Here is a 20,253-nt window from a genome sequence, read left to right as displayed (position 1 = left end):
TATTGAAGTGTAAGGCAGTGTTTGATATTGAAGTGTAAAGCAGTGTTTGATATTGAAGTGTAAAGCAGTGTTTGATATTGAAGTGTAAGGCAGTGTTTGATATTGAAATGTAAGGCAGTGTTTGATATTGAAGTGTAAAGCAGTGTTTGTGAGAAGCAATGTTTGCCATTGAAGCTTGAAGCAGTGTTTAGCATTGAAGTGCAAATCAGCGTGTGCCATTAAAATGTAAAGCACACAAGAAAAACAAGGAAGGGTTATTTATTTTGTCAAGAGACACAGAACAGTACTTTGTATCATCTTCAAATCAGTAGCCTTTGAAACATTAGAAACAAAAATAAGCGATGTGTACAAATTGTAGAGTGTTGAGGCTGATACCCAATAGTTAATGCATAAAACGGCAAATTCTGAAAAAAGCAAGAAAATCCATTGCACAAATTAATGTGTGTGTTTGCTAATGTGTTTAAGGTTGTGGAGCAGCTGGGATGTGAGTCATCTGCGAGATCTTTCTGACGATGTCTCCATCGCCCGCCCCATACTCAGGTAAGCTGTTGGTTTAAACAGAACTTTATTTGATTTTAATATCGTGACATGTATTCGATATCTGGCATTGATAATCCATATTGTTATTTGTATCTTTAAGGCATGTTTTGCCGATCATAATATACATGACAAGAATGTTTGACAGTTTAACTGTTGACTTTCTTTTGTTAGCAACTCAACTCAACTCAACTCAAATTTTATTGGCTTCAATTTTCATGGAAGAATTTGTCTTGCGCTTGGGAGAAAGTAAGAGTATAACATATAAAAACAGCATTCATATCACATTTCATGTATCACACACAGTAATCACTAGTATAAGCCTACAATTATCACATTTGTACCTGTATCATACATGCAAATAAATAGTATCACATTTCCACGTATCACACACAATATATACATTACATAACATACAGCAAGCTTCCATCTCCCGCGCCCCCCCCCCCTCCCACACATACATATCCTCGCACGTGCGTCGACTCCATACAAATGACATCATCAGTCCATTAACTAAAATGCACAATGACTAGTAGTGGGTACATGATACTTAATACGTGCTCAACTAGACCTGCTAACTAAAATAATAACAGAAACAAAAACAAGGACTGGGCACAACATTTACACGTGTGTGACCTACTTACATCAGGTGCCTGTGATCTATAAATAACAATGATTGCGTTTAAAGTAAAACATGAATAATGCCGATGTTTACTAACAATGAATACATAACAACTAAGATAAGAATGTATGTGCTTTCACAATATGATTATTTTATAAAACACAGTGGGGAAATTTGGAAAATAATTTTTATACGAAACTGCGCACATCGAGTCGAGCTCTGTAGCGTGTGTGTTCGGAGGCAGGAGACACACATGGCTGTGGATATTAATTGTTCGGTGGATTAAAAAGGATACCCCGACTTCGGCAGGGCAGAAGGAGGTACAAGACGGTGTGCTGTATTGCTGTGTGTGTGTGTGTGCTGTGCAGACATTCTGTGCAGCATGGTAGAATAATGACAGAAGGCAACTTTTTAGTCCATGCTCTGTGTGGGTGTGTGTATTTCTGTGTCTGCATGTGTGCGTAGGGTGCGTGTGTGTGTGTGTATGGTGTGTGTGTGTGTATGGTGTGTGTGTGTGTGTGTGTATGGTGCGTGTGTGTGTGTGCGCCTGCATGCATATGTCTTTGAGTGGGTGCATACATTCATGCATGTGTACAGACTGAAGCGCCGGTAATAAGATCAACCAACTTGATGATCAACTTGTTGTGTGCAGCTTGGCGTACACCACCAACTCCCAGGCCTTGTTTGTGTCGCTGTCAGACGGCACCATCGGCATGTGGCATTCTGACCAGCACTCCTCCTCGGCCAATGCCGCTCTCTTCATGCCTGTACTGCCACATGGTTCCAACTGACTGCCCACTGGACAAGTGACCATGGCACTGACTGATTGACCATCGGCATGTGGCATTCTGACCAGCACTCCTCCTCGGCCAATGCCGCTCTCTTCTTGCCTGTATTGCCACATGGTTCTCACTTAGGCCAAAAAAAAAAGGTCTGTTTACGGTAACATAGGCCCAAAAAATAGGGTCGGTAGGTCGGGATTATTTTTTTCTTTTTTTTTTTCTTCCCAAAAACCATATTTTTACGTTATTTTTATTTTTATTTTTATTTTTATTTTTTTCCCCAAATGCCAAAAAAAAGTCTAGGGTCGCGCGAAAAAAATAGGGTCGGTTGGGTTACCGTAAACAGACTATTTTTTTTGTTGTTGGCCTTACCGGCCACTGGACAAGTGACCATGGCACTGACTTGATAGACCATCGGCATGTGGCATTCTGACCAGTATTCTTTGCCTTTCCAATCCTGCTCTCTTCATGCCAGTGTTGCCACATGGTTATAACTGACCAAGGATTCTGACTGCCCACTGGACAAGTGAGCATGGCATTGACTGATCCATCATCATGTGGCATTCTGACCAGTATTCTTCGCCTGCCAATCCCGCTCTCTTCATGCCAGTGCTGTCAGACGGCTTTAACTGAATACTGCCATGTGGCATAGTAACAGTCATGTCGCATGTTTCCAACTGAATACTGTCATGTGGCATAGTGACTGTCATGCCACATGGCATCAACTGAATACTGTCATGTGGCATAGTGACTGTCATGCCACATGGAATCAATTGAATACCGTCATCTGCCATAGTTTTGTCTTCAAGACAGTCCGGCGCAATGATACTAACTGACCAGGGGAGCTGAAAGCCAGGAGCTTCAAACTCACCATTGACTAGTGACCCATGAGCTTCAAACTCACCATTGACTGGTGACCCAGGAGCTTTAAACTCACCATTGACTAGTGACCCAGGAGCTTCGAACTCACCATTGACTAGTGACCCAGGAGCTTCAAACTCACCATTGACTAGTGACTCAGGAGCTTCAAACTCACCATTGACTAGTGACCCAAGAGTTTCAAACTCACCATAGACTAGTGACCCAGGAGCTTCAAACTCACCATTGACTAGTGACTCGAGCTTCAAACTCACCATTGACTAGTGACCCAGGAGCTTTAAACTCACCATTAACTAGTGACCCAGGTAAAAATCGCTAGTCCACAAGAACTGTTACTAGTCAGGCCGTTAGCAGGACTTGGTTGACCCACTGAACTGGAGGCTGAGACAGAGACACATGCAGGACTGTCAGAAGGAATTAGAGTGACCATTATCCTTTGGCTTACTTAGTGATTGTGGTGAAGCAGATGGTACTAGCAGGGTTTGTACAGGTCATGGAAAACCTGGAAAGTCATGGAATTTGATTTTTAATTTTCCAGGCCTGGAAAGTCATGGAATTTCGATTCAAGTCATGGAAAGTCATGGAATTTAACAAAAATAAGAAAGAAAAAAAATTAACCTTTAGCACGCCAGTTGCTATTTTCGTCACCCAGCCATTCCCCCCCCCCCCCCTCCTCCCTTCGGTATTTTTAACGGCACTTGAGCCAAAGCGAGGCTGACTTCCTTCCGTTATCTCGTCGTGTCGTCTGCGCTGCATTTGAGTCGGTTTTGTCGAAGTTTTCTGCTTTTGTTTTTGCATCGATAAAGTACTTTCGTGCTTCGACAAGCAAGATGTAGGATGATGAGTTTGAAACTTTCTTTCGAGTTGTTTCTTGACAACAAAAAGTATGCGGAATTGGAACGAATTACCAAGGAAGATCTTCGCAATGAACTGTGTATCGCGGTGAAAAAAATGACAGTTCGTCAAGTCACAGTGACGGTTACGAAACGGAATTTACGAAAGTGCAGATGGATACAAACAGTGGCTGGTCCAGTTTAGTGAAATGACAGGACCAGCAAACATTACCGATAATCTGACTGCGTAGCAAATGCTTGACTTGCTTGTCGAAGAGACACTGCGTAGAAACTGACTCAAATTCAGTGCAAAGCAAGCCAGTGTCAAAACTGGCAGTGACAAGACGTAAAAAGTTTGCGTGTTCGGAAATGGCGACCTGTGGATCTAGTCATGGAAAATGTTATTGAGGCTCATGGAAAGTCATGGAAAAGTCATGGAATTTTGTTTCTAAAAACCAGTGTAATCATCAACGTCTTGCGGCTTCGTAACTGTCGGACTTTGGACCATGGTTGTGTGGCTCACCAAGTGTGAGCCCAAATGGTGCTTAGGGACCATCACTGTGATGCATGATAGCCTTCTTCCACTCTTGTTTTTACATTACACACCACGGTTATCTTCACATTATACACACCAAAGCATAGGATCCAGCTTTTTTCTTGGCTCTCCTGTGTTTTAATACTGCTTAGAGACTGAGAGCCACCCATTTGAAGCACATCACTCTTTTGCTGTGTGAATGCATCACAGCTGTATCTCACCAAGCTTTTTATTTGTTTCGGTTTTGAAGCGTCTGTCATCATCTGATATATATAAATTCCATCTTGATATTGTTTCCACCAACATTCCATGGTATTACTAAACCAATGATCTGCTGAACGTGTCTGTTGAAGATCCTTTCTGGCCATTGGTCTTTCATTATCATGTGTGTCTTTTCTGTTGGAGAAAACTGGTTAATTACAACACTATACATTTTCTGTTTGAGATAACGGGTTAAATTTACTTTAAATGAACTTCTTTTGTGATGTTTTTGAGTTGGGTGCATGTTTGATTACAAGTAATTTGTGTTCATTTTTCCCCCCAAATGTTTAATATGACACTTGTCGTAGTGCATGAATAACAAAAACAATCAAATGTGAAGTTAACCGGCATGGGAATTGTCCGCCAAAAAAGCAAAAGTTTTCGTCGAAAAAATAAATGGGGGAAGCAAAAATTGTTCTAAAAACTGAATTTAATGGCAAACTTTGAGCTCAGATGACACCAAATTGCACCATTAAATTACATATTCTTACTCCAATTCTCATAAATGCATTGACTTCAATCTCACAAGCATAACCAAATTACCTGCCCTTGCAAGGGTGGTAACCAAGCTAAAAACAGACACCATAGCCCTGTCCCACCTGGTTACCCATAACCCACCGCGCACCATGTGAACGCCGGCATCCGGAATAATCATTCGAGACTTCTCAAAAATCCTTAGGAAATTAAGTAGCGGGGATGGATGGATGGATGGGAGGATATTAACTATGAGAATTGGGTAAGTATATTAATCAAATGAAAATTTACTGTTGAAATTTTCCATAAAATTACATATTCTTACTCCAATTCTCATAAATGCAGATTGCTCCTAAAGGCGGAGGGAACTTACCTATGTCCCTGTGAAGGACGAACCTTCCAAGAGACAGTGTCGAACGGCATGCCCGGGTAAAAAACCTGGGATGGGGACAGCTCGGATTTTGCCTGGTTTACTGAGAACGCCAGGCAAACAGCCTATCAACACCATCTGAAAGTGCAGCTGGCAAGCTGATTGACTCTGATAAAAGATCAATCAGTCCCCGAGGTCGTCCAGAGACGAATAACTCTCCAGAAACGGAGCCACTTCCTGTCTGCAGGAACGCATAAGGAAGGCTCGTGTGAGAGCACAGAGGAAAATCTCAGCCAAAGCTGATACCTCTAGACCATGCCGTCCCACCTCCTTCGGAGAGGGAGGAGGAGACACTGAACGAAACACCCACTTTGTAACCGGGAGCACATCAATGCGCTGATACTTGTCCATGAAGGAAGGGCAAGACTGAGGCTTCTGAGTAGGCTTTAACAAAACCCCGAAAAAAGCCTGACCCTTGCTTCCTGTAACCGGTGTGAAATCAAACCCCTTGTAAAAGAAGGAGATCACACCTGGTGAAGACCGTGTGGGCATAGAACATCACCGACGAACTCATCTGCTCGGTGACGACCCTAGCCAGAGCTGCCAGCAGCATGGCTACGGCCCTATCCGAGGCATCCCCCCTAAACCAAAAAGAGTCCAGGGAGGATAAGTTGGCTCGTATGAGAGCACAGAGGAGAGTCTCAGCAAAAGCAGATAACTCTAGACCATGTCGTCCCACCTCCTCCAGAGAGGAGAGAGAGGAGTAACATCACGAAACCCCACGTTCCCTGTGGTCTATTTGTGAAGCCAGGAGACTAGTTCCGGCGGAGCGGAAAAACTAGCCCTTGGCAACGAAAATGTCTGGATCAGATCCTGAGACTTGACACTCCAACCTATCTTCTTCCACACTAAAAGTGAGAACGAAGCAGCCTGAAACCCAGAAGCCAGCCACTGGCAAGCAGAAAGAGGAGCAGGACCATGCGCATGAAGCAGCGGGAAAGGTGTAGGCTGAAGACCACTACCCTGAGGTGCGGGTCAAGCCAAGAACTGCGACATGTGGTAGGCAATCACCGGAGACTCGGCAAATGAAAACGATTGCGAGTAAGCCCGCGTAAACCCAAAGTCATCCGCGGAAGAGGGAGGAAGAGAGACACCCTGCTCTGAATCCGCCACCCCATCCAGGAAAAAGTAAGCTGCCACAGCAGCGGCTTTTTGCATAGCAAGCCTGCAAGCAGTAGGCAGCGCTACACACTCTCCCTCCTCAATCGAGGAGTCCAAATCCCGACCAGCCGTTGTGTCAAAACACAAAAGGAGGGGAGACGGGGGAGGCAGCGCACTAAAACTCCTGCTGATAACACCGCCAAGAGTGAGAGTGAAAAGCGTGATCAGTCTCTGCCTGCCAACCCAAACCGCCCACCTGACGTGAGGGGGGAGAGGGGTTGGTAGTTGGCACAGCGCCCTGCCGAGAAGGAGGGAGAGTGGGGGTACGAGACAAAGCCAAGCCCGGCCAGCAGTACCCCACCCGCTGTGCGAGAGAAGCACAGAGGTTTCTAAAAAAAAAGCCTTATTCACTTCCTGTACTGCTTGCTATCGGCCATCTTGTAAATGGCCGAAATCGAAGTCCACCAGAAAAGCAAATTTCTGAAGCAGCTGTAAACAAGCAGCTAACAAACAACAATTCAATTCAATAAAAAAAAAAGGGCAGGTCTCACCAAAAGAAGGGCGAACAGGTAAAGGCCCCCCTTTGCCCATAACGTCACAAAGACAAGGACTAGGGAAAGCCAAGTGAGCAGACGAATTCCGCACGTCTGACGTGTGTCGTCGAAAATCGAGAATGATTATTCCGGATGCCGGCGCTTGCGCGGTGGGTTATGGGTAACCAGGTGGGACAGGGCATAGCAACGGCTATGGCGTCTGTTTTTAGCTTGGTTACCACCCTTGCAAGGGCAGGTAATTTGAGTAGTTTTTCGACATCTAGCATGTGAGATTGAAGTCAATGGATTTATGAGAATTGGGTAAGTAAATTAATCAAATGAAAATTTACTATTGAAATTTTCCATTTGGGTTCTTTGGAGAAAAAAAATTCCGGGGGGGGGGGGGGGGGGGGCATGCCCCCGAACACCCCAAGTAAGGCTAGGCGCTTCGCACCGTCAACTTTGCTATTACTTAAAAATTATCAACTTTTTTTCAATTCCCATGCCTGGTTAACCCTGTCCTGTGCAATTTGCAGTGTGATACTCGGTTCTTCACAGCAATATCCTCAGGTGTGTGTACTTGAAAGCTTTAGGCTTTTTGTTGTTTGCCTATTGTAGGGGAGCATATGCTCTTTTATTCTTTCTGTACATACTCATTGGAAGAAAGATACTCAGAGGAGGTCTGGTGAGCTTTCGCCTAAATTGAAAAAGCAAGCTGGGGGCTACAGGGATCACGCTAGCTTAAAAAAACAACCTGTGTAAGGCATATGCAAGTCTGAAAGCCAAGGGTATGCACACACAAATTGTGCGTCATACGCCTTAAATTACTTATTAAGCAGGTATTGGTGTAAACAGAATTTTCCCTGGGGTTTTAAATATTTGCCGTTCCAAAATGTAAGTTCATTAAATTTTGTCTGCAGTTGTAATCAATTGAAATGAACAAGAATTTTTTGTTTACAGCTGTTGAAGTTGTTTTTATCACTCTCAGCTCTAAGTGATCCGGATACCTGCGCCAAGGTAAAAGGTAACAAGATTTTACTTAGCAAGTTAATAGCTAAATACTTTGAAATTGATAATGAAGTGTTATACTTATAGACATGTTCTTTTCTTCTTATTTTTGAGTACTGCATTGTGTTACGCAAGCAGCGTTTTATCATAAACTTTTGTGTTGTTGTAGCGTTATCCTTTATACCGGTGAGTCATCTTGAAGGATAGAGTGAGAGATTGTAATTTTCCTCATGGCACCCCCCCCGCCCCCCCCCCATGCATTTAGACTTAAATAAACAAAGAAATCGCATGAAATTGAAGTGTGTTTTTCACTGTCAGTCTTTTCATAACATCTAACGTCGATCAACTTTAGAAGAAAAAAAAGTGTAATTACATGCTATAGCACAGACTCCAACCGAAAGCTTGTTTTAGAGAGGCTCATAGTGGTCATAAGATGAAGGAATTGTACAGCTATATAACTGCAGATAAGTTTTTGTGTGTGCATGTATTTACTCTGAAGCGGTAACCAAAGTATTTGCATGTTGCTTGTTATGTTATGTTAGCTGTAATCATAGCTGAAAAACTCAAAAGTTTTTGTTACACTGCGATTGGTGCTGATAATTTGTTCAAAAGTATTTTTGCATTAATGTGCATACTTATTTATCGCGTGTGTGTGTGTTTTTGCTGGTTGTGCATTTTGGATGTTATGTGTGCATTTTGATATGATGTGATTGTTGATGGAATTCAGTGCATGTTTTCTGATACTGGTGATAATTAATCATGATGGAAGTGTACATATTATGTTCTTACCAACTTAGATGTCTACGGAATATTGAATTAAATGGCAGTCCTGTAATAAGGGCTTTTTGTTTCAGTAGGTCAGGAATTATTGTGTTTTATGTCATACCAATGTAGATTTTTAAACCCCTTAGTTGACCATGTCTCTTAGAATAGTAGCATGTATTTTTGCTTGTGTTGATGATATTTACCACATTGAAATGACGTCCTTCAGAATGCTCATGTAGATGTGTGTCAGAGACACTGAGAATTAATTACATGTATGGGCTGTATTCATTGGTGCATTGATTGTGCAAATATCAAAAAGAAATGTCATTGGCAAGGATTGTTTTTATTTTTGCTGATTTGCTTGCTAGTAGATTACTCCCTCTTTAGGTCGAGGGCCAGATGTTAAAAAATTCAGATTACTGTTTATTCTATTACAACAGAATCCGCTTAATAAACACATGGTCGCTTTTAAAATACACTTTAGTCCGGTCCGGATTTATCACTTATGGCCCATGTAATAATCCTTCAGTTAATAAATACAAACATCCGGTTAATAAAAACAGTTTGTTGGCGAAATTGGGTATTTTTTCCGTGCTGGGTCGCTCACTTAACACTTTCGCGACGGGACACTGATAAATCAGTACCAGCGCTGACACGCCCATGGACGGGAAGCGCATTTTTCAGTACCAGCCATAGAGGGTACACGACTCGTGATTGCTTCCCGGTTTTTGAAGCTTGCAAATAAATTGAGTTGTTTCCCTTGATACACTTGGCGTCCCCTTCTGCCATTTGCAAATCCGCCTGATTTGTGTGCGTTTTTGAGGAAAAAAAATGAATCAAAGGCGAGCCTTGTCTCGGGAGGAGATTCTTCGGATGTTGGACCTAGAGGATCCCGTAGAGCATGATTCGGACGTATCGTTTTCGCCTCACGAAAGCGATACAAGCAGTGAAAGTGAGGAAGAAACAGTCCCGTTGTTGCTAGTACGAGTCGGCAAACTACACGTGGTTGGCGGTGATACTGCTAGACGAACATGTATCTCGGAATCGTGCAGGAGCTATGGGGGCGTGGCAGCACTGATAACAATGGATGGCTGGAGCCTTCAAATCCTTTTGGAATTGTTCATAGGTGTACAGTTGGTACTTTGTTGTGAAAATGTGACTTATATTCAATATGGATTACCTAGACATCATTTGGTGAGTGTTAGATCTACAGTTTTGTTTCATTTGAGTCAGGATGCTGTGAGTGAATGCGTGATTTGCTTGTTTTTTTCTTTGTACTGTCTCCTTATTTCTGTGTACAATGTTAACAATATTTCAGCTAATTCATAGGTTTTACACCTTGTTTGGTTATAACATTATTTATAATACTTTCTGTTAAAAAATAACTTTTAAAAAAAGCAGTAGAAAATAAAACACACACAAAAAAACGTTAAAAAACACAAATTATCCCCCTTTCACCCCCCTTTCACCCCCCTTTGCTAAAACAAATCGCGTGACAAACTTATAAATAGCACGACTGAACTGGGCATCCATTTTTGAATTAGTACACAAAATTTGGTGGTGATTGGACTTAATTCAAGCTTGCTAGACAGATTTCTTTACAGTTACTGATTTTTGGGAAGTTTCTTGGTGGCAAGCTTGGGCAGGCAGGACGTAAACGCCGTGGCAGTGCTAGTCACAATAGTGTTAACACAAATTTGACAATGTATTGTCAAACACGGAGCGATATCTACTCACCCGACAGACGATGCAAGCATTTGCTTTTGGTCAGGAGATCCGGGTGTTTGCATTTTATGTGTGTCATTACGGTTTTTGGCCCACGTAAGTGTAGCCTATGCGATCGTAACTTTGTCTGTCTGTGCGTGCGTGCGTGCGTATGTGCATGTGTATGTCTGTGGTAGAAACTCTAACATTTGAAGACGTCACATTACATTGACGTCACATTATGACGTAAGAGGGTTAGACGTCACGCGAAGGAAGTACTGAAAGTCTCGGTCATTATTATTTTGAGCGCGCCGAGACTAGTTGGCAGTCGTGTCCTTGTAAGTAGGCTACATGCAGACAGACAGATCTAGATCTAGTGTCTCGCTTTCTTGCACAGTTTCACCTATGCTCTTTCTGTGTGTGTGTGTGTGTGTGTGTGTGTGTGTGTGTGTGTGTGTGTGTGTGTGTGTGTGTGACGGAGTGATTGAGTTTGTGTTACTGTTTGTCGATTTCTTACGTGAGCCTTGATGGCTTCGCCTCTTGTTCTATTTCCCATAGGTTGTGAATCAGACTTCATAACAACTTAATAGAATGTTATCAATAGGAGAAATGTGCTTTGGGAAAGAGTGTTTGCAGTTAGTTCATATCTGAAAAAGCATAGACACTGCATTACATGTATTGTAATTTGCGCTACTATAATGTGAAATTTTAATAATAAATTTTGATTTAATTAATATACTTACCCGAATCACATAGTGCTATATGTGATTCGGAGTAAGAATACATGTACGTAATTTAATGTGAAATTTTAATAATAAATTTTGATTTAATTAATATACTTACCCGAATCACATACATGTATAGCACTATGTGATTCGGAGTAAGAATATGTAATTTAATTTGATTACTTGATGCATATTTATTTCATTCTTGCATTTATTAGACTCAGCGAACATGAAGTGTATGTGGTAAAGCTGTGTATTTCATGTAATCTGGAACTAGATTTACTACTGTACTTACTGTCACAGGTGTGCATATAAGCTCCCTCTGCTAGTGAATTGTACTTAGTAAAAAATGTATCTGTTTAAGGGAACATAAATATATATTTGGAAAGGTTGTAATTCGTTATTTAAATTCGTTTTAATTTATATTGTATATGTCTCACAGTGGAACATCATCTTTCTTTTGAAAGAACTGATCTGCGAATTGAAGACATGTGTGTCACAAGATGTAATTACTTTAAGGATATGTGCTTCATATTAAACGAAGGTATTTAGAAAGGTTGTACTGTAGTGCATTATCTTACATTCCTTTAAATGTATCTTGTGTGTGCCAGTCGGTAGAGCATCATTCTTCCTTTGAGAGCAACTGATATTACTACCTGTATGGACTGCGTAATTTATTTATCGCTGAGAATGGATGATAAAGTTGTGTGATTAATCAGTGATTGTGCTTGGCTTTTTTGTGGGACAGATCAACACTGTTTCAGAGAATGATGTGTGTGGGGGAATTTTGATGTGCATGATTTATTCTGGAGAATGTTTATATGCCAGGCTTGGCACCACTTCAGTCTTAGCAGCAGTTAACTTGTCGATGTTTTGTAATCTCGGTCCCAAAACGTCTACCCTGTCAGCTTACTTGCCTGTGATCAGGAGCACTCTTTCTGCCTTGGACAGCACTTTGCTGTGGGGAAACTCGGAATATAAAAATAGTAGATGTTCTGACAAGGACCCGGTGTCTACTTTTAAACCAAGTTATTGAGCAGGTGTGTTCAGTGAAGTCGTGTATGCTCTTTTGGATGCGATTCTTACGCCCTTATGGTGCAGGAAGGTATCAGAGGGTATTGCCGGCACCTTGTTTTATAACAGAACCTGTACTGACACTGATTTCATAAATATCTAGGTTTACATGGATCCTCACCAACTTTGCATGGGTAATTTGTAGTCAGTGTGCATTTTTGATCAGAAAGAGTGATGTGTTATCTGTAAAAATCTTGATCAAATGAGGCAGTGCTATTTTAAGATCTGAGAATTGCTTACATCCCTTTGTTTCTCAGATCTGTTTGAATCTGTGATATTTGTCAATGAGTTGACCCTTTATTCCCCCTGTTGATACCGAGCTGTATGCTTCATAGTCCTTGGGAGGATGTACATAAGTGTGTGTGTGTGTGTGTGTGTGTGTGTGTGTGTGAAAGACATTGTGCAATTCATTCTCTTGAGAGAATGGAAAGTTCTCTGTTGTGTTGAAGACATTTAATCACATGAGAGGATTGCATTCTCATTCGCAAAGCAATATTTAGTACATGCAGTAACCAACAAAAAAGACAACACATTTCATCGTTATGATTTTCATCTTTATTACATCAAACATAATATGCAGAGAGAAGCAAAGACAAGCCCGACAGGAATAAGACACAGTCATATCCGCCTTACCGTTGCCATTTCACACTCATCAGCAATACACGTATTAGCAGTAGATGGGAAAATACACCTTCATCAAGGCAACATTTTATTTTTTTTAAACTTCTTCTTCTGCATTCATGGGCTCAAAATATGCCAGGCTTGGTACCACTTCATGCCAATTCATGGGCTCAAAATATGCCAGGCTTGGTACCACTTCATGCCAATTTATGGGCTCAAATTCCTATATTCACTTGTGTTTTTGTACGAGTGTGACTGATTTTTCACCTTACATTTAGACAGCCATACTCCAATTTTGGGGGATGCATGTGTGGTATTTTTGTGTTTCTATAACCCACTGAACTCTGACATGGATTACAGGATCTTTTCCGTGTGTACTCGATCTTGTGCTTGCATGTACGCACAAAGGGGGATATAGGCATTAGCAGGTCTGCACATAAGTTGACCTGGGAGATCAGAAAACCTCCACCCTTAACCCAACAGGCGTGAGTAGGATTGGAACACTCAACCTGCATCCACATGGGAGGCCAACGCCTTATCCACTAGGCCATTGCAACAATCTTTTTTTTATAAACCACAGTGGTACCTGTGATGAAAGAACACACCTGGGACCAGCCAAAACTGTCTGTACGCTGCAGTTGGCCTGTTTTCACAGGTATAATTAGTCAAGTCTATAGACAAGAGAACAACGGAAGGTGTCCGTTAGTTTGAGGTGGCCTGTCGTCAGAGGGGCCTCATAATGCAGGTACATGTACCACTGTATTCCATCTTTAACAAAACACAATCACAGCTCTACTTTTCAAAACCGGTATTCAAAACAACCCGCAGCCTCCTGTTTTACAAACACCAACAAATGCCAAACATAATCTTTGCCAGCAGGAGACACACAATATTTTAGTCATACCTTTTCTTTGTAAATTAAAAAATAAAATAAATAAAAAGGACCACTTTACACCTGCACACTGTCACATTTCTCTATACTTAGCTAAGCAAAGCAGAAAGACAGGAACAGTATCTATACATTCATGAACACATATGAGCATTATGCAACTATCAAACAGATGAAAGTTGCAGAATCATGATACATATTAGTGTCGTATTCACCGATCAATTCAACATGTTCAAACATTACATGTATATGTATAGATATATTACTGGCTATTCTGATGTATTCACAAAAACTGTTATTTCATGTTATTAACACATTTCAAGTACAACCACCGGTTACATAATCACTGGGCTACACAGAAAAAAGCACAAGAAAATGAAATGGGAATGAGATGGCACTGATAGACATGGAATTTGGCTTGTACGTAAGCTGCCGTCAATAAAACGTACATTGAGCAAAATTGTAACAGGAGAAATAGATGAAAACAATGAATACTCGAGTGACTCACCGCTAAATTGTAACACATGATGAGAAACAGATGAAAACTCTTATGTGCAAGTGTTTCAAAGCAAGGCTGTAAAAACAGAAACTGACGAAAACAAAATGCGAGTCGTAACAAAAGAAACAGACAGTAAAACACAATGTAAGTGACACACAGATCAAAACACAACACTCAGTTCGCTTTCCAATCGTTTGGCTGGTTTTAATGAGAAATGACGATTGTGAACTGCAAGGATTTTTCCATTAACATAATAGTAAATACACACAAGCAAGTTGACACATAGCTTGTGTACAAACAATACACAGACACATGACAAAAGAGATTTTACATGAATCATCTGTAAGACAAATAGAACAAAAAAATATAAGACACATTTATACTTTTTAATAACATCTCTGCCTGGCTAAATGTACAAATGTACAGTTATCTTGAAACTTGTTAATGTTTTGCGCTCCAGACAGTTAACAAGAAGTATAACTTAGTATATTGCCATTGTAAATCAGAATTATGCAGTTAACTGTACAGTAAAATATGCAGCTAAGCTCTCAAAACAGCACATAACATGTATGAGCAATTTCATCAGATCGTCTGATGCTCCTTCATATACAGCAGATACTAAATACAATGTATGTGCACAACATACATAGATAAAGGAACTCTATTATTCTCTCTTGCTGAACATGTCGTTGACATTATTTTACTGTGCTGTGCCAAAGACTAATCTAATGCTTTGAAGATAGTTTTTGTTCAGCCTATCACTGAAACTTTAGACTGATGTAATCATATCAGCTTAAAACTGCACATGGGCAATTGATCATAATAAATCACCGGTAAATAAACTACTGAAACCACACTCACAACATTTATATCACAATATCAAACATGAGTGTAAAAAACAATTTTTTTTTTTGCTTCAGCATAAGGCAAACGTGTACTGGTTCCGTTTTCTGGTAGGCACTCCAATAACGTTCAACAAGAGAATGAGGTACTGTATCACCGACAAAACAACACCAGCTGACTGGCACTGGGAGAAAAGCATTGTTACCGGGGAGAGATTGGTCTTGAACAATGAATACTCGAGTGACTCACAGCAAAATTGTAACAAATGAAGAGAAACAGATGAAAATTCAGGGCTAACACACAAAAAAGGTGAAAAACCTGAAAGGCCAGGGTCCACGGCGGCTTTTTTGTGTGTTGTCTTGTAGAGGCAAATAACAGCCTCTTCTGGTACCAAAATGTATGTTAATAAATTATAAAATAATACACATTTTGCCTCCAGCAACCTTCCAAACAAAAAAACTAATTTTATTGTTCAAGTTTTACTTAAAGAAACCAAATTTTCCGGTTTTAAAAGTTTTTACAAAACTGATTTACGGCAAGAACCGGAAAGGTGTTAGCCCTGAAAATTCAATGTGCAAGTGTTTCATAGCAAACAGGAACAGATGAACCCAAAATTTCTTTTTCTTTATTTGGTGTTTAACGTCGTTTTCAACCACGAAGGTTATATCGCGACGGGGAAAGGGGGGAGATGGGATAGAGCCACTTGTCAATTGTTTCTTGTTCACAAAAGCACTAATCAAAAATTTGCTCCAGGGGCTTGCAACGTTATACAATATATGACCTTACTGGGAGAATGCAAGTTTCCAGTACAAAGGACTTAACATTTCTTACATACTGCTTGACTAAAATCTTTACAAACATTGACTATATTCTATACAAGAAATACTTAACATGAGTAAAAGGAGAAACATAATCCGTTAGTCGCCTCTTACGACATGCTATGAACCCAAAATGCAAATGGTCCTTGGAATTTGAATAGGATAGAACCTCACCGGGGTTTCTTTGGGGTGGTTGTGATGGGCAGGTGGTCATTAAAAATAGGTGGTGGCAGGGCAGGTTTCACTGTTAAAGACTACAATGTATCTCTCTTGTATGAAAACCACCACACACACACACACAAAAATCAAACAGCCATATCAGTTCCAAAACAAGTTTATATTCCTTTTTTGTGTGTGTAAATTTCACAAGCTCTTAATTACTACTTTGCTGTAAGTTTCCTGTCTATTAAATAATTAGATGTTTTATGCCAACGAAAATTAGTACTGATTATGCTTATTAATTTTTTCAACAAGAAGGGCTAGTTTCAAAGCATTTTCTGTGGATGTCACCTCATTGAAATGCCGTCAAAACTTTTGTGACCAAGTTTTAATGAGCAGGTGAATTTTTATATCACAAGTACATGTAATTACAGGTGCTAAAAATAGCTGGACACCTTTTATGTTGCACAGACTTGCAGCAATACCCATGTAAGAAGCAACACGCAAGCAATCCTGCTGGATGAAATGCAGTGCGAATCACGAGTCTCCCTGCAGAGTATAGACCTATACACTCAAGTGAAAAGCGCCTATCATCTATTTGTAACTTGACTATAACCTGCAGTCACTTACATCATAAATATTGTTCTTCTCCTGCGTTCCTGAGCTGTAACTCCCACATACCTTTTTAAAAAAAAAATGTGCGCAACTGGGTTTTTATGTATACATGTATGCTTCACATTCTTTTTTGATAATTTTGATAATTTTCGTCCATGCAAGCCAGTGACAGGGGTAGGATTGAAGAAGAAATATGACAGCATGATGCAATCACACAAATGATGCAACAATCAGTGAGAAAATGATGCTCCTTCTATTGAATGGAGGCTGTTGGGTTAACATGACAGTGAACTGGGCTGGGGAGCGACCCAATGGACAGTAAGTTGTGCAGAGATCTATTTTAACATTGCTATTTAGTCCAGGTCTCACAAAATATAACTGTCTATGAGCAACACTTTATGGCACAATAACTCAATTCAGAATCCTACCAAACATTTCTGTGGCCTTACCTATGCTTGAAAACATTCTTGTCGCTGGTTGTTTAACATCTGATCGCTTCCTATTGTTAAAGGCACAGTCCTTCCCGTGTTAACAATTCAGTGATCTGGTCCGGCTTTTTGTAACATGGTATATGCCCATCCCTCCACTTGGACATATGCCAAAACCCAACGTCTTGTGTGCTGTCTGTGCAGTGTACTTGTATGAATCAATTTCTTAATAAAAGCCACTACATGTAGTGTCAATCTGCGAAAGTCATTCATCAAAAATTGCAGCTCTGCACAGAAAGCGGTCAGGATGTGGATTTATGGTGTGTGCGCAAGTGGAGGGCTGGTCTTATCCCATGTACATTTAATTATTTATTTATATGGGAGATTTATATAGCGCTTGACGTTCTCTAAGCGCTTTTACATATTAATTTCTGCCATGTGAGATGGAATTTTTTACACAATATATCACGCATTCACATCGGCCAGTAAATCTCAAGCCATTACGGCGAATATTTACTTTTCACGGCCTATTATTCCAAATCACACGGGTATTTGGTGGACATTTTTTTTTTATCTATGCCTGTACATTTTTGCCAGGAAAGACCCTTTTGTCAATCGTGGGATCTTTAACGTGCACACCCCAATGTAGTGTACACAAAGGGACCTCGGTTTTTCATCTCATCCGAAAGACTAGCACTTGAACCCACCACCTGGGCTAGGAAAGGGGGAAGAAAATTGCTTACGCCCCGACCCAGGGTCGAACTCGCAACCTCTCGGTTCCGAGGCAAGTGCACTTTACCACTCAGCCACCCTTTCCCTTTAAATGCCTGGGTAGATCTGAGATGGTGAGCAGGAATGTTTTTACGAGAAGGACTGTGCTTTTAATTCCATCAGCATGCTGTTGGTTAGCAATAAGGTGCTGCACCTTGTCAAAAAATTCATCTTATGCCTATACCAAAATCAATGCCAGAAAATTCATTTTATGCCTATACCAAAATCAATGCCAGAAATTTCATCTTATGCCTATACCAAAATCAATGCCAGAAAATTCATCTAATGCCTATTCCAAAATCAATAACAATCAATCCTGGGGTTGAGCCTTTTACAATGAACCGCTTTTTAGTCCCATAAATACAGTATTATAAAAGTAACCTGTGATAAACTTTGTGTGCAAGAAGTGTCGATCATATCTTCCCACAAACCACATTCTTCTCACAAATCACATTTTACGCTTTTACCTGATCAAATTTCACATTCTGATAATACAGTCCTGAGACATCCTGCTTGCTGGCTCGCGCGCAGAGAAAAATTTTTCCTCTTTATCTTCACTCTCGCTTGCTGCAAAATCCCTCACACAGAGGTTTTTTTTAGACAGGCCAGGCACTGGTTTTCCCTTGACTGAATAAGGTGTTATCATGTGTAAGTAGAGAGCGTATCTTGTCAATACACACCTTATGCTTCCCACAAGGTAACATTTCACATGATGACAGTACAGTAATACATTTTAACCCTCGACAACATCAAGTTTCACATGATAACAACGATGTAGGGATGACATATGTTGTGTTATGTTATGTTATATGAAGTCTTATATCGCGCGCGTATCTCCAGACTCGGACTCAAGGCGCAGGGATCTATTTAACAATATGTACACATACGTTTCTTGACACAGAACTTGCAATATCAAATTTGTCTTATTACAATAACATGTGATATGAGCCTAACATTGTGTTCACAGTAGCATGTGATAACAAAGTATTCACATAAAATGTGTCTTGTGACAAGACACATTATGACAGTAACATACCATAACCGTGTGTACTTCATGAGTGTGCCTTGTCACAAAATACATGTTGTAATTCTGCAAGAGTACTTTTACTGGCAAGATGGCAAGATGAGAGGAAAAAAATGAGTATAAACAGCATGCCTCGTCATCGAAGCGCCTTCTGGAGGCATAAGCAGCGACACCGTATCCTCAATACCTGATCAACGGAACACAATAAACGAGGTAGACCTGGGCAAGATATTACCTGTGTTTCTTGTTACAAGATTCATGAAAAGATACACCAAAAATTGAAGAAAATTTGAAGTCTTTGAAAATGGAGGTAACGTAAAACTATGGGCAAAATCTGAGAACATGAGGTTTTTCAAAGGGTAGGTCTTAAATCGGGGAATCTGAGGTCTCCTGTAACTTAAAACTTGGATTATTGAGCAGAAAGTGTTCAACCATCGTTTGCAGAGTAATTTGCTAAAAAGCCAACACAGTGGAGTCTTAAAATGGAGGTTAATTTAGATTTCATGAACAGAAAATGGTAAAAATAATGGGTGATAAAAAGGACGGGGTCTTGAAGGGAGTTCCACTGTCATACATTTATGCTTGAGAACAGGTCAAAATGTCATCATTTTATGTACATGTATGAAAGATACCACACCCGAATAGACGATGTTCGGAAACAACTATGTCGGGTTTATTTGGTGTTTAACGTCGTTTTCAACCGTTCAAGGTTATATCGCGACGGGGAAAGGGGGGGGGATGGGATAGAGCCACTTGTCAATTGTTTCTTGTTCACAAAAGCACTAATCAAAAAATTGCTCCAGGGGCCTGCAACGTAGTACAATATATTACCTTACTGGGAGAATGCAAGTTTCCAGTACAAAGGACTTAACATTTCTTACATACTGCTTGACTAAAATCTTTACAAACATTGACTATATTCTATACAAGAAACACTTAACAAGGGTAAAAGGAGAAACAGAATCCGTTAGTCGCCTCTTACGACATGCTGGGGGAGCATCGGGTAAATTCTTCCCCCTAACCCGCGGGGGGTGAAAGAGTGAATACCCTTGCCTTCACTAGGACAAATAAATCCATATGTGCTCCTTGTCCACATGTTTCCGACACACCCCTGGGTTGTGAATGGCTCGTGAATTGTTTGTCCTAGTAAAAGCAAGGGTATTCACTCCTTGACAACCCACACAAACCTGACAGTTATTTTTTGAATTCGTCTACATGTATTAAGAGTAAAGACCTTCCTTCTTGCATGAGAGATCATGTTTACCACAACAGATCAATCAATCAATCAATATCAATATGAGACTTATATCGCGCGTATTCCGT

General features: G+C 40.5%; 1 protein-coding gene across 1 annotated transcript in view; it reads left to right on the top strand.

Annotated features, from left to right (window-relative positions):
• Positions 1-9,747, top strand: part of LOC138952687 (lysosomal-trafficking regulator-like) — a 109,208-nt gene extending 99,461 nt beyond the window's left edge. The window contains exons 55-56 of the mRNA XM_070324385.1: positions 466-540; positions 1,812-9,747. Coding sequence (XP_070180486.1) covers positions 466-540; positions 1,812-1,950 — 214 coding nt within the window. The 3' untranslated portion in view covers positions 1,951-9,747. The remainder of the gene's footprint in view (positions 1-465; positions 541-1,811) is intronic.
• The last annotated feature ends 10,506 nt before the right edge of the window (positions 9,748-20,253 follow it).

The sequence above is a fragment of the Littorina saxatilis genome, linkage group LG17, assembly GCF_037325665.1.
Source record: "Littorina saxatilis isolate snail1 linkage group LG17, US_GU_Lsax_2.0, whole genome shotgun sequence".
Classification (NCBI taxonomy): domain Eukaryota; kingdom Metazoa; phylum Mollusca; class Gastropoda; order Littorinimorpha; family Littorinidae; genus Littorina; species Littorina saxatilis.
The sequence above is the reverse complement of the archived record's forward strand: the minus strand, read 5'-3'. Positions and strand labels throughout refer to the sequence as shown.